The sequence below is a fragment of the Stigmatopora argus genome, chromosome 14 (assembly GCF_051989625.1).
Source record: "Stigmatopora argus isolate UIUO_Sarg chromosome 14, RoL_Sarg_1.0, whole genome shotgun sequence".
In the NCBI taxonomy this organism is placed as follows: Eukaryota; Metazoa; Chordata; class Actinopteri; order Syngnathiformes; family Syngnathidae; genus Stigmatopora; species Stigmatopora argus.
In genome coordinates this window covers 7,991,608-8,003,880 of record NC_135400.1, presented here as the reverse complement: position 1 = coordinate 8,003,880, position 12,273 = coordinate 7,991,608, and the positions used below count along the sequence as shown (strand labels likewise).

The 12,273-nt window shown below is 41.6% G+C and overlaps 2 protein-coding genes across 4 annotated transcripts in view; both read left to right on the top strand.

Moving 5' to 3' along the window:
* smurf2 (SMAD specific E3 ubiquitin protein ligase 2) overlaps positions 1–3,203 on the top strand; it is a 38,084-nt gene extending 34,881 nt beyond the window's left edge. For both annotated transcript variants that reach the window (XM_077619087.1, XM_077619086.1), the window contains exons 16-19: positions 233–491; positions 573–774; positions 1,099–1,174; positions 2,490–3,203. In XM_077619087.1, coding sequence (XP_077475213.1) covers positions 233–491; positions 573–774; positions 1,099–1,174; positions 2,490–2,589 — 637 coding nt within the window. In that variant the 3' untranslated portion in view covers positions 2,590–3,203. The remainder of the gene's footprint in view (positions 1–232; positions 492–572; positions 775–1,098; positions 1,175–2,489) is intronic.
* Positions 3,204–5,931: 2,728 nt separating this feature from the next.
* On the top strand, positions 5,932–11,503 carry ddx5 (DEAD (Asp-Glu-Ala-Asp) box helicase 5). Of its 2 annotated transcripts, none has more exons than XM_077618649.1 (13): positions 5,932–6,103; positions 6,704–6,887; positions 7,010–7,106; positions 7,642–7,775; positions 7,852–7,917; positions 8,019–8,160; positions 8,270–8,430; positions 8,508–8,680; positions 8,859–8,969; positions 9,046–9,107; positions 9,180–9,239; positions 10,432–10,666; positions 10,805–11,061. In XM_077618649.1, the coding sequence occupies exons 1-13, from the start codon at positions 6,057–6,059 to the stop codon at positions 10,830–10,832; spliced, it is 1,500 nt and encodes a 499-aa protein (XP_077474775.1). In that variant the 5' UTR covers positions 5,932–6,056; the 3' UTR covers positions 10,833–11,061. The 2 variants fall into 2 exon arrangements, with proteins under 2 accessions (XP_077474775.1, XP_077474774.1); XM_077618648.1 differs by having other exon boundaries at positions 5,933–6,103; positions 10,432–10,653; positions 10,805–11,503.
* The last annotated feature ends 770 nt before the right edge of the window (positions 11,504–12,273 follow it).

Sequence of the window (12,273 nt, the reverse complement as noted above, 5' to 3'; positions counted from 1 at the left end):
AAAATTATTTAAATTAAAATGAACAAAAACAGAAATACGCTCTGCTTTTGACCACCCAAAAAACAGTCATTGTTTATTATTTTTACTTATGATTATTACTTCATAGAATTTCATTTGTTTTAATCCCATTGCAGTCCATTTTTACCTCCTCCCTTTGATTATTATGTTTTCCCACGGTGTCAAATCCTGCGACTGACTGAAAACGTTAAATGAACCTCTTACGACTTCTCAGGGACAATGACATCACAGGCGTGTTGGATCACACCTTCTGTGTGGAACACAATGCTTACGGAGAGATCATCCAGCATGAACTTAAACCCAACGGAAAGAGCATCCCCGTCACACAGGACACCAAGAAGGAATACGTCCGCCTGTACGTCAACTGGCGCTTTCTGCGAGGCATCGAAGCTCAGTTCCTCGCTCTGCAAAAGGGCTTTAATGAAGTCATCCCCCAGCACCTATTGAAGGCTTTTGATGAAAAAGAACTGGAGGTACTATTGTCAAAAATGGATTCATTGCAGTGTACAATGGCAATACTAAAATAAATGAATTCTGCTTTTGTCTTTCCGCAGCTGATCGTATGCGGTTTAGGGAAAATTGACATCAACGATTGGAAGTCTAATACGAGGCTCAAACATTGCACCCCAGAAAGTAACATTGTGAAGTGGTTCTGGAAAGCTGTGGAGTCTTTCGATGAGGAGCGAAGAGCCCGTCTGCTACAGTTCGTCACGGGGTCTTCTAGGGTTCCACTGCAAGGCTTTAAGGCCCTCCAAGGTGAAGTAATAAAACCAATTTTGACCTTGTTCGGACCGCGATAAATGGACATATCCTTGACATCAATGGGGCAAATTTAACGGCAGCTTCTGCTCATTTAGCTTTAGTGACGCTTCTAACTAATTGAGGGCTCTTGTCTTTGTCTCTGAGAACATCATCGCATTAGCTTTACTAGTTTGACATCAATACTGTAGAAACCCAACAGCACTACATATTGATGACTCAAAACATGATTTGTACCTGTAATGATTCTCAGTGATTAGATCTTCAAAAGTAACTGGTGTCACTTTTAGTGAAGTAATCTTTTAATGTCCTTTAATATAGGTGCTGCTGGCCCACGACTATTCACCATCCACCAAATTGATGCCAATGCCAACAACCTCCCCAAAGCCCATACCTGGTAAGAAAACTGTAGAGGGAAAATGTAGTTTTTTTGTTGAGATAAATATCTCAATGAAAAACACTTTTCCTGTATTTATTAAAACTGAGAAAAATGTGGATTTAATCAAATAAATGGGATTTAAAATCTTCATTGAGCTGTGTTGAAAACAACTTTTAATAATGTTATCCTTTCTTTTCGTATTCTATATGTGCTATATGTTTCAACCAATATATTTTTGTCCTTATCATTAATAGTTTTTAACTTATTGGCTGAGGTACATTGTCTAATTATACTAATTATGCTCAAATGCAGCGGCGGTCCGTGACTTTTCTAGCGACGCCTTCACCTATGTCTGAATCAATCCAACCCTCAAAAACTATTTTATGGCTATAAAACCTCTATTGCAACTACAGCTGCGAGACATAAAAAAATCATCAATAATAACCTCATACAATTGAAATATTATTTAGGAATATAGCCATATTTTACTCACCAAAAATCATTTTTACCTGTACACAATATCCATCCTCCTTTCTTTCCTCCTTTTCTATCGCCATCGAAGCTAATGCTGAAAGTCGAGCCTCTCTCGTCGTATTTCTGGCAAACGTTTTTATTCAATTTAGTGCTGAAAATGTTCGTTCCCGGTTGTGACAGGCTTGCTTGCTTTGGAGTTGTCCGCCCATCCTTAATGATGTCCAGCTTTTTTTTCTTGAAAAGTCCGTCTTGAAAATGGCTTTGACAGTAAATGTGCAAACAAATCTATTTCTTCTCCTCCTTCAGCCATTGCAGGTTGACAAAACCGCTACTAAATCAACACAACAATATATTTGCTTGTGCAGCTTGCTACAGATACAGCTTGCTAGCTCTGGCTAGTCCACTCTATCACTAGCCAATCATAGTTGGTGAAAGCGATAACGTATTCCTACGCCTGCGACAAGGCAATGACGTATCCCTACGCCTGCAAAAAGGCCTTGGTGTCACCAAATCAAATTCTGATTGGTTAAAGCAACAGTCTTATCGACGCTTGTTTAATGCAGCAGAGCCTGCAGAACTGTTTGTGAAGGCCTTGAGGCAGATTTCTCACCCTGGCAACAAATAATGGCTGAAATGTGATTGGTTAAATGCTTCAATATGAAAACACACATCTGGAAGCAGTGCAATCAGGGGGGAAAGCAATGAAAGGAAGCTAACAGACAATTTGGAATTATTTAATAAGTATTGATGGACAAAATATAATATATGATTCAGATATTTCTTAGGCCAGCAGAGAAGGCCTTGAAGGCCCTGACGGCACACCACATATTGTAAACTCATCTCTATTTTTTTTTTTCAGTTTCAACCGGATTGACATTCCTCCATATGAAAGCTACGACAAACTATATGACAAGTTACTCACTGCCATTGAGGAGACGTGTGGTTTTGCTGTGGAGTAAGTGTAAAGATGCACAGCACAACAGCCTGCAGAAGCCTGTGATTTTTTTTTTATTTTTTTTTACACACATGGACCACTCTGGTCTTTTTTGGTAATTGAAAAAAACTGCAGCTGCTAATAACTAAGACTATTTACTAACTTGTGGAACACGCAGGATTTGCTGGCTCTTCCTCTTTTTTTTTCTTCTACGTTAATTCAAGCATTTAAAAAAAAATATTCCATGTAGCAAGGATCACTCTAAACCAACAAATGCATATACAAAGAGTGGTGCGTAGTACAGGGTAATTTGATGGTTACTGTAACCACTTGGAAACATTAATTCTCAATATGGAGTGTGCCTTGGACTGACTAGATGGGAGCGAGTGGTAACGCTGCACGTGCCGATGTGAGAATGAGACTGAAATGGGCAGCCTTATTTCCATCTCTTTCCAAAGACAACATTAAGGAACCCCAAGAATTGCTGCACACGATGCAGTCCCATCATCACTCATCGTCAACTAGTTTGTCTGAACATGAATATGTGAACAAAGCGCTTGCAATGTGGTATTTTTATATAACAGGGAAAATGGAAGCGATTTAGTCCATTGCTAATATATCTAATTTATTTCTAAAATATATCAAGTCTCCCTATTTTCATTGTGTCAGAAAATTACAAAGTGTTACTGTCTAAATTAGAAAAGGAACTAGTAAGACAACTATTACTATTCACTCAAATATAGTATTTTGGTTTATTTAAAACACACTTATAATCTTTAACAGATGCTATATAGGCTTGCAAACTTTACACACAAATCATTTGCGGCTTTCCGATATAAATACCGCAACATTAACGTGAGATGCGAGACACATTTTACAGAAAGTGACAGATCATTCCTGGCTGCTTTCAGGCATGAAGATGTGGAGAAAAAATAATAATCTCGCGCCGTCCCATGCAAAAGTTTAACAGTCCTCACTGTCTTTCCAGTATGCTATCCTGATCGTTTCTATGTTCTCTGCTTACTGGTTGTCTAAATTTGTTGCGGTGAAGAAGAAGGAAACAACATCAAGCATGCGCCGTAAGTGTATGATATCTAAGTCATCAACCTGTGCGTCTGAAGAAGAACATTACCGTTTGTATTCAAACAACAACTCCTACTGCAATTGGTTTTGGGATTGCGAATAGGTGGCGATCCGATAAATTACAATGTAGCGGAATGTCGACGTAAAGTAAGCCGGTAGGTTCTGTACACACTTAAACCGCTTAAACACCGTCACAAATCAGGATTTCAGGGCATGTTTAAAAGGGGCTAAAGCTGGTCATTGTTGAATCATCGTTAACACTGAGCAGACCCTTTAAAATCTACTGATATAATTCTGCAGCTGAACATGTTTTGTTTGTATTATTTTTACCTAATTGTCAACAATCACTCATTATTAATTGGGTTGTTAGCATGACTTCAAAAGTTCACTTTTGTTCCTAGAGTCCAAAATCTTACATAGCGTCAGGATTTATCTTTACTTTGGCACCCATATAGTTTCATGTATATTGACTGTTTTATTTTCTGAATTCCACATACAATGGTGATGCTTTTTAGTGCCAAATACTAAAGAAAAACAAGAATAAAATGAGGACACTCTGTGGAGTTTAACACATTTTGGGTTCCCTTTTCATGTGTTTTTAAAGCAGCAAAATTTGACCATCGTACCTTATTTTCTTTAAAAAAAAAAGACATCCACATTTATATTGTTTTAGCATCAACTAATTGTTGCATGTCAAAATACTTGGTTGGAAATTGGCTGAATGGGATAATTTTTGGCTAAAAAGCTGATCATTTGTGAGATTGTTTTCTAGTATTGAACATACAATTATTGAATGTTTTCTAAAACATGCTGCCTATTTAGCAACCTCTCTGACCTTGAACTGTTCTTACATATGCATACACACAAAAGAAAAGTTAACGGTTATGTTTTTTTTATGTAAACAAGTCAATGCAAAGTGACAAGTGTCCTCACATGGTGCTTTGTACAGTAAAATATATTGTTCACATGTGGCTCAGACATCCTGTAATTTATGTTTAACTTAATTTGATTTTGTCAAATCGGTGGATAACATGTTGCACAAAACCAGAGAGAGGTTGCTATTGGTATTGAATGGTGACCCCTAGGGTATATTCATCCACTTAGAAGTCCAGTGCACAAGGAAATAGATGATGACACTTCCAACACTGCTCAATGACGCTTCATTGCTGCTTCTCATTGAAGAAGTTAGCTTCCTCTCAAACCAGTTAGGATCGAGAAATGCAGCTCTTGCCTTTCTGGATTTGACATATAGCATGATCCACTAGGACTATTATCTCTCCTAGCTGACTGATGCAATTCCATGTATGTTAACACTACCATTTTGTAAGAGTATTTTATTTTTGTGTGTAATTAGTTCTAATTAAACCCGCCTTTGTCTAACAACGTAAGGCTTTGTACAAATATAAAATCTTGCCTTTGTTTTGCCCTTTTCTCTTTTGATTTTTTTTTCCTTCCTAATTCAAATCGGAAAAAAATGCAACACAGAAAAGTGCCTTTTTAAATCTGCTGATTATTTACATTTTTAAATGGAATGTATCAATTACCCCATGTAAATGATTGGAAACCTTTGAAGAACATTCTTCTGAGGTTGTCTGAGAATGTTGTGTAGATTTGAAAACGTAAGAGAGAAAAGTCTTGCAGTACTTGCAGTGTAGTATTAAATACTCTGAATATTTACATATTGCATAATATATACAACAAATATAATGTGGCAGGTCTTTTGCAGCCTGTTTTACATTTACATAGGTTATTTCCCCTTTGAAATTATTTCTGAAGACATCCACACCGGCGAGGGTGTGTAAACTTGTACAGCTACATCATTTTATATTCATCATAGATTCAATGAAGTGGCATTTATCTTGGTCTGTCGTTTTTTTTTTCATATTTACAAAACCATTTGAACGGTAGCGGATATATATACATGAAAGAAGTGATTAAATAATTTAAAACTGTAACAAACAAGAAATTATGATATGCGCTCATTTTTGGGTTGGTCCTAGTGACGTCAATTATGATACTATTTTACCGGCCACCGCATTACTGGATTTTGTTTGGAACATATCCATCCGCAATTTGAATAGTCCGTCGAAATGAACGTCATGGTGAATAATAGAGCCTAGAGTAAATTTAATTGTTGCGTTTTTTAGTTTTGGTTACATACAAACACATCCCAATTACACCTTTAGACGTCAACCACATGTATTTAGCCCACAGTACGATAGGCATGTGCCATGAAGTTGAACGCGGATGAATATGTCGGAAGTCGTACTTCCGCTTGCTATAAAAACAGGACCTTCTTTTTTTCGAGCCGGCATTTCAGCACCGCTACCGCTCCCAACTTAATTCGGTAGCTGGATTCGTCCGTTTAGTTTTTCTTTTAGATTTAACAACTCACAAATAGCAAACAACATGCCTGGCTACTCCGACAGAGATCGCGGCAGGGACAGAGATCGTGGGTGAGTACATTTTCCCTCCGTTTGTTCGGGGCGGTTTTCCCCTCGTGGAAAATGGCGGACCGGTCTTAACCGGTATTTTAATGAGTAAAACCATACGTTTTTCTGCCGTTTAGGCGTTCAACACATTAGTATCGACGTTAACAAAACGGCTGCTGAAATGGCAATTATTTTCGACAATCTCCTAAAAGTCTCCTCGTGTCTCTAGTTCGAGGCCTCTTCTGGCCTCGTGCCTGCTATGGCTGCTTTTCGCTAGCTTCAAGCTACTACTTTGTTAGCTTGTTCGACGTTTTATAATGTACAACGTCTTTGTGGTTGAAAGCTTGTGCACTTATCGTAGCTTTTAATCATTCCCAAGTTATTGGTTGTGTTGAACTCGTAACACCTGTTAGGGTGTATCGCCGTTAGCCTTTATCGCCATGTGCTTTAGGTAAAGCACATCCAAAATGCCGGCTTTTTCCATTGTTCCTCTGCCGGTTGGAAAGTATATAACAACTAGCTAGACATATTGCCACGCTGACGTAGATCAGACACGTCGCCACAATTTGAATGGCGACCGAACACTTTTCTTTGCCTGGCTTGATCGATCTCTGTGTATTTCAGTTACGGTGGTGGCCCTCACCGTTTTGGTGGTGGCCGTGGTGGTGGTGGCGGCGGCGGAGGTGGCGGGGGAAAGTTCGGAAACCCCGGCGAACGCCTCCGGAAGAAACACTGGAATCTGGACGAGCTTCCCAAGTTTGAGAAAAACTTTTACCAGGAGCACCCAGACGTTTCGAGGAGGCCTCTGGTGAGCATCGGCACTCTGAGTGTTATGCAACACATCTGCGCGACTCGTACCCACGTGTTGGCGTTATGCAATCCCCACATGCGCTGTAGTAATTCATCTCATTTTTCCCCATCCATTTTTAGCAAGCAGTCGAACAGTACAGAAGTGCTAAAACAATCACCGTGAAGGGAAGAAGTTGCCCGAATCCAATTATAAATTTCCACGAGGCAAGCTTTCCTTGTAAGTATGACATTGTAATAAAGGAGGGGCATTAAAATAAAAAACACTATTGTCCAAATTATTTAAACAGCCTCCACTAGTGGTATGAAAAATTAACAATTTAAGGCTCACCGTACGGATTTTCTCACAATATGCCGACACAATAATTATTGATGCATTGGTCAGGAAATCAATCTACGATCTATTAATCAGTCAATGAGGTATTTCCAATTGGAAATATAACAGTATTTTTTTCACTGAGGATTCAATGCAACATTTCTGCTAATAAATACAGCACCACTATGAAATTGCAATATTGGTATAAACAAATGTCTTAACTCATCATATGCTATTGATAATGATAGGCATCCAATTCATTTTGGGAGATCTGGCTCATGGTTGAGTGCTGTTGATGATCATAGGCACCCAATTTACTTTTCGCTGGCACGAGCGGAAGAACCCATTAGCTTCCACCCCCTTTAAAGTGAATTGGGTGCCATCAAATGCTGCCAATATGTTAAGTGAATGTTTATACATGGATTACTCTTCCAACCAGCCTACGTTATGGATGTGATCAACAAGCTAAGCTGGACGGAGCCGACTCCCATTCAGGCCCAGGGCTGGCCTTTAGCACTGAGTGGACACGATATGGTTGGCATCGCACAGACCGGTTCTGGGAAAACTCTCTCGGTGAGGCTGGAGGCTTATTTGAGATGGCATTTACGCTTCATTGGACCTTTTGTAATTTTTTCCCTCTGGTTTTCAGTATCTGTTGCCTGCAATTGTTCACATTAACCACCAGCCTTTCCTGGAGCGTGGAGACGGGCCAATTGTGAGTATTGTTTTGTACTCGAAATGAAGAATCAAAATGTTCATTATGTAATGTAAATCCAAATGCATCTGCCATGTTTAAAGTTGGATTTGTTTTGACAGTGCTTGGTGCTCGCCCCAACGCGTGAGCTGGCACAGCAGGTTCAACAGGTTGCCGCAGAGTATGGTAGGGCTTCTCGCCTTAAGTCAACGTGCATCTATGGTGGAGCACCCAAGGGACCACAAATTCGGGATCTTGAAAGAGGTAAAGTCTCAGGTCTTTTTTAAAAAACTAATCTTAGCCAATGGCAATGACTGAGTTCATTAAGGCCTGCCATGTGTGCCAATTATTCTCAAATGTTTTTTCCTCAAAGGTGTGGAGATCTGCATCGCCACTCCAGGCAGACTTATCGACTTCCTCGAAGCAGGCAAGACCAACCTGCAGCGTTGCACTTACCTCGTTTTGGATGAAGCTGACAGAATGCTAGACATGGGTTTTGAACCACAGATCAGGAAAATTGTGGACCAGATTCGAGTGAGTAATTAATTGGCCTTTTGGATTCCGGAATCACATGTTCATCGTATGCCTAACCATGTTTATCATTATTCCAGCCTGATCGCCAGACGCTCATGTGGAGCGCCACCTGGCCAAAAGAGGTGCGTCAGCTGGCTGAAGACTTCCTGAAAGACTATGTGCAGATCAATGTTGGCGCTCTGCAGCTCAGCGCCAACCACAACATTCTCCAAATAGTTGATGTCTGCAATGATGGCGAGAAAGAAAACAAGTTAGTACATTATCTTGTGCCTAAATTTTTTGGGATCACCCATTTGTTGTGCTTGAGCATCAGCTCGTCCATATTCAAAAGACGCAAGCATGGCAATGCTTTGAATTTGGTGGCTTAGGCCCTGCTCTGCTGTTCGAGTACCCCTCTAGTAATACAATTTTTTTTGCTTTCCCAAAAGGCTCATTCGTTTGTTGGAGGAGATCATGAGTGAGAAGGAGAACAAGACCATCATCTTTGTCGAGACAAAGAGGCGATGTGATGACCTGACGAGGCGGATGAGACGAGATGGGTGAGTTTTTAGGCGATACATTAACAGAACTATAAACCTTCTTGGCACATCAATAACATTCTCCTCTGTGGTTTAGATGGCCAGCTATGGGAATCCATGGAGATAAGAGCCAGCAAGAGCGAGACTGGGTTCTAAATGGTAAATTTGCTCTCGCCCATTGATGCGGTGCAATATCCGAAGGTTGTAACACCCGTTTTGCTTTATTTTCAGAGTTTAAATATGGAAAAGCCCCTATTCTGATCGCAACTGACGTTGCGTCCCGTGGTTTAGGTCAGTATCCCCCGTGATGCCTTAAAGTCTTTGGCATTTGTTTAGAAGAAAGTATATTTGCTTTCTTTAACTTTTCTGCTTCTTTCTGAGTCTCTCCCATGGCCCAAAGGAGCAGTGTGTATGGCAGGGGCTTGGCATGACAAGCCCAGGTGTCCAGAGGGGGAAGGAGGATTCTTGATGCCCTGACTGGCGAGGCACGGGTCTCCCAGTCGCGCACATAAGCAGAGGTGTCGAGGTCCGAGTGCCGCATACGACGCGCTGGCCTATCTAAAAGTGGGGGATGTCCACAGTACCCACCCCCTCCGACACACATGCTCGCCCTCTCTCTGGCAACTGTTTGGACTGCGTCACGCACCCAGGCTCTGTAACTGTCCCAGCTGAAAGCCCCGCCGCCAAGTTCCGAGTCCTTTCCAAAGGCGCTTTCGGTTGCGTAGACTTGTTGTAAAGCATGGGTGGCGTCGCTGTTGCAGTTCAACTTGTGTCGGATGAGCAGCTTGTAAGATCGATTGGAATCTCACCTCTGCAATAACATGGCTACTGGCGCTTTTGGTGACAGTGGGACATGCTAGTTGGACAAATTCCAAGCTCACACTCTCCTCCCTCACCTGTGTTTCAAAAGTCATGTCGAGACCTGCCTACGAGAGACTATGCAATCGCTGGGACACAGTTGCCCCGGGTGCCCCGTTTTTTGGAGGCATCCTGCACACTGGTTCACATCTCCACTTTGTTGGCTAAAGACTGCCTGTGTGAACGTTGACGAGTGGACTTTGAGCCGATCGCTCACACTAGGAGGCAGTAGTGTGCATAGTGGCCCTACTGTTTAGACAATGGGGTGCCGGGTGGGGGGTTGCGCTGCGATGGGAACGGACTAGTGAATGCATACTCCAAAGAAGGGTAAGACTCGGCGATCCCATTTCATGGCCTGGTCACAACCTGGAGGACTTTTTTTTTTATTCTTCTCTTTTTTTTGCCTCCTTACGCTAACCGAATGGAGTGTGCATCGGTTCTCTCTTCCCACTGTAGTCTCCCCATATGTTTTGAATTCAGTTTTCAAGTTGCCACTTTAGGACTTTTCCAAGCCTGCGACGCTACTAACGATGCTTTGTTTGATCTGGTTGTTGTGGTGGCGCCGGTGCACGTCTGTGTGCCGTCCTCCTCTTCCCCTTTGCCACACCGCAACACAATCTTACAGATGTTGAGGACGTGAAATTTGTCATCAACTTTGACTACCCCAACAACTCTGAGGATTATATCCACCGCATTGGCAGAACGGCCCGTAGCCAAAAGACTGGCACGGCCTACACCTTCTTCACCCCCAACAACGCGCGGCAAGCTAGCGACCTCATCTCTGTTCTCCGTGAGGCCAACCAGGCCATCAACCCCAAGCTCCTCCAAATGGGTGAAATCAGAGGAGGTAAATCAAATTGGTGAGATACGGAAACGGTGCCGTCAAACGCAGCCGCTTATACTTCTCTGCTGATGTCCTCTGAAAAGGATGTCATTTTTTAACTTTGTTCAGTCCAGGGGACACTAACTCTTAAATGTTCTTTTGCTCATCTTTGCAGGTCGTTCAAGGGGAGGCAGAGGTGGTGATTTCAACCACAGGGATCGCTATTCCTCCGGAAGGCGAGATTTTGGTGGCTTTAGAGAGCGGGATAGTGGTAGAGGCTACGACAACGGACCAAACGATAGCTTTAGCGCAAATGCTCAGAACGAAGGCTACGGGGGGGATGGCGGCGCTAGCAATGGCTTTAGCGGGAGCTACAATGGCAACGGACAGTCGTTTAATCACCAGGCGCCACCCTTCCCTCCTCAGAACAACTTCCAAGGACCGCAGAATGGTATGAGTCACCCTCCATACTCCTTCCCCCAAGCACAACCCCCCCAGCAGCACCCTCCTCCTCCAGGAATTACGCCCTACCCCATGCAACCGCAGTTCTCTCAATAAACGCAAAGTAATTTATTTCATTTAAGTTACCTTATTTAGGTTTTTTTATATATATTTTTTCGCAACTGGGTTACAAACATCAACCTTTTTTGAGCATTTTAAGATCAGCGGTGCAACCACTAGTCTTGCACATTTTTTTGTCCTCGTCTCCCTCTCTATTGCTATTTAATTTGTTACATTCCTTGGTAATGTTTAGTTATGTTTTGTATTAAGTAATTTCAGGAGATTTGTCTTCATGCGTATCCTTGAAAGTGATGTTACCTCCCACCATGGAAGTGCGCTGCATGATCTTTTCAATAAACACAAAAAAAATGAATTTTGTCTTCATTTGTGTCTTAGATTATTAAAATGCTTGTGCTGTCACATTTATTGCTATATAACCCAGTAACGAGTAAAAATATCCCATTGAGTTATTTGCCATGTGCGCATTACCACTCTTATCCCTTTATCGGATTGATGGCACTAGCCGTCCAATTCATTTTTTTAATACTAATTTGCCCCCCCAGTCAAAAAAGATGGCCCAGCACTGATAATGGTAGTGGAAGATAAGTGTTCACGCTTAAATTTTTACTTTTAACAATTCATGATAAATGCAATATTAAATTAACAATTTAGTGCAATGTACACTAAAATAATTATAAATAGCAATTGAGACCAACATCATTGTCTGAGTAGTTTTGCTTTAATTGAGGCAAATGGCCAGCCAGCCAATCATTGGGCAGCATGCATTTACGCGACGCAGCCAATCACGGTATTGACCATACTTGCGTATGAGGCCAAAGCTGACCCTGATGAATGGCTGCCGGACCATGTGCAAATAGAAGAACACCCGTTGAAACTACTGGACATCTTTAGTTTTTCGAGTGAGAAAGGTCTGTTTTGCAAAACATGCAGCGAAGCTAAAGTTGTGAGCGAATCTCCCGATGGAGAAAAAATAGCACTCAATGGAATCCTGACTACTTCAAGCGACATTCAGCAGAAAAGTCGTTCTAACGAAAATAAGTGCGAAGGGCAGACGTGGACAAAAGGTAAAATTTAAGTCAGAGTTGTGCAAATTCTAGCGACATTAAGATGTTTTATGCATGT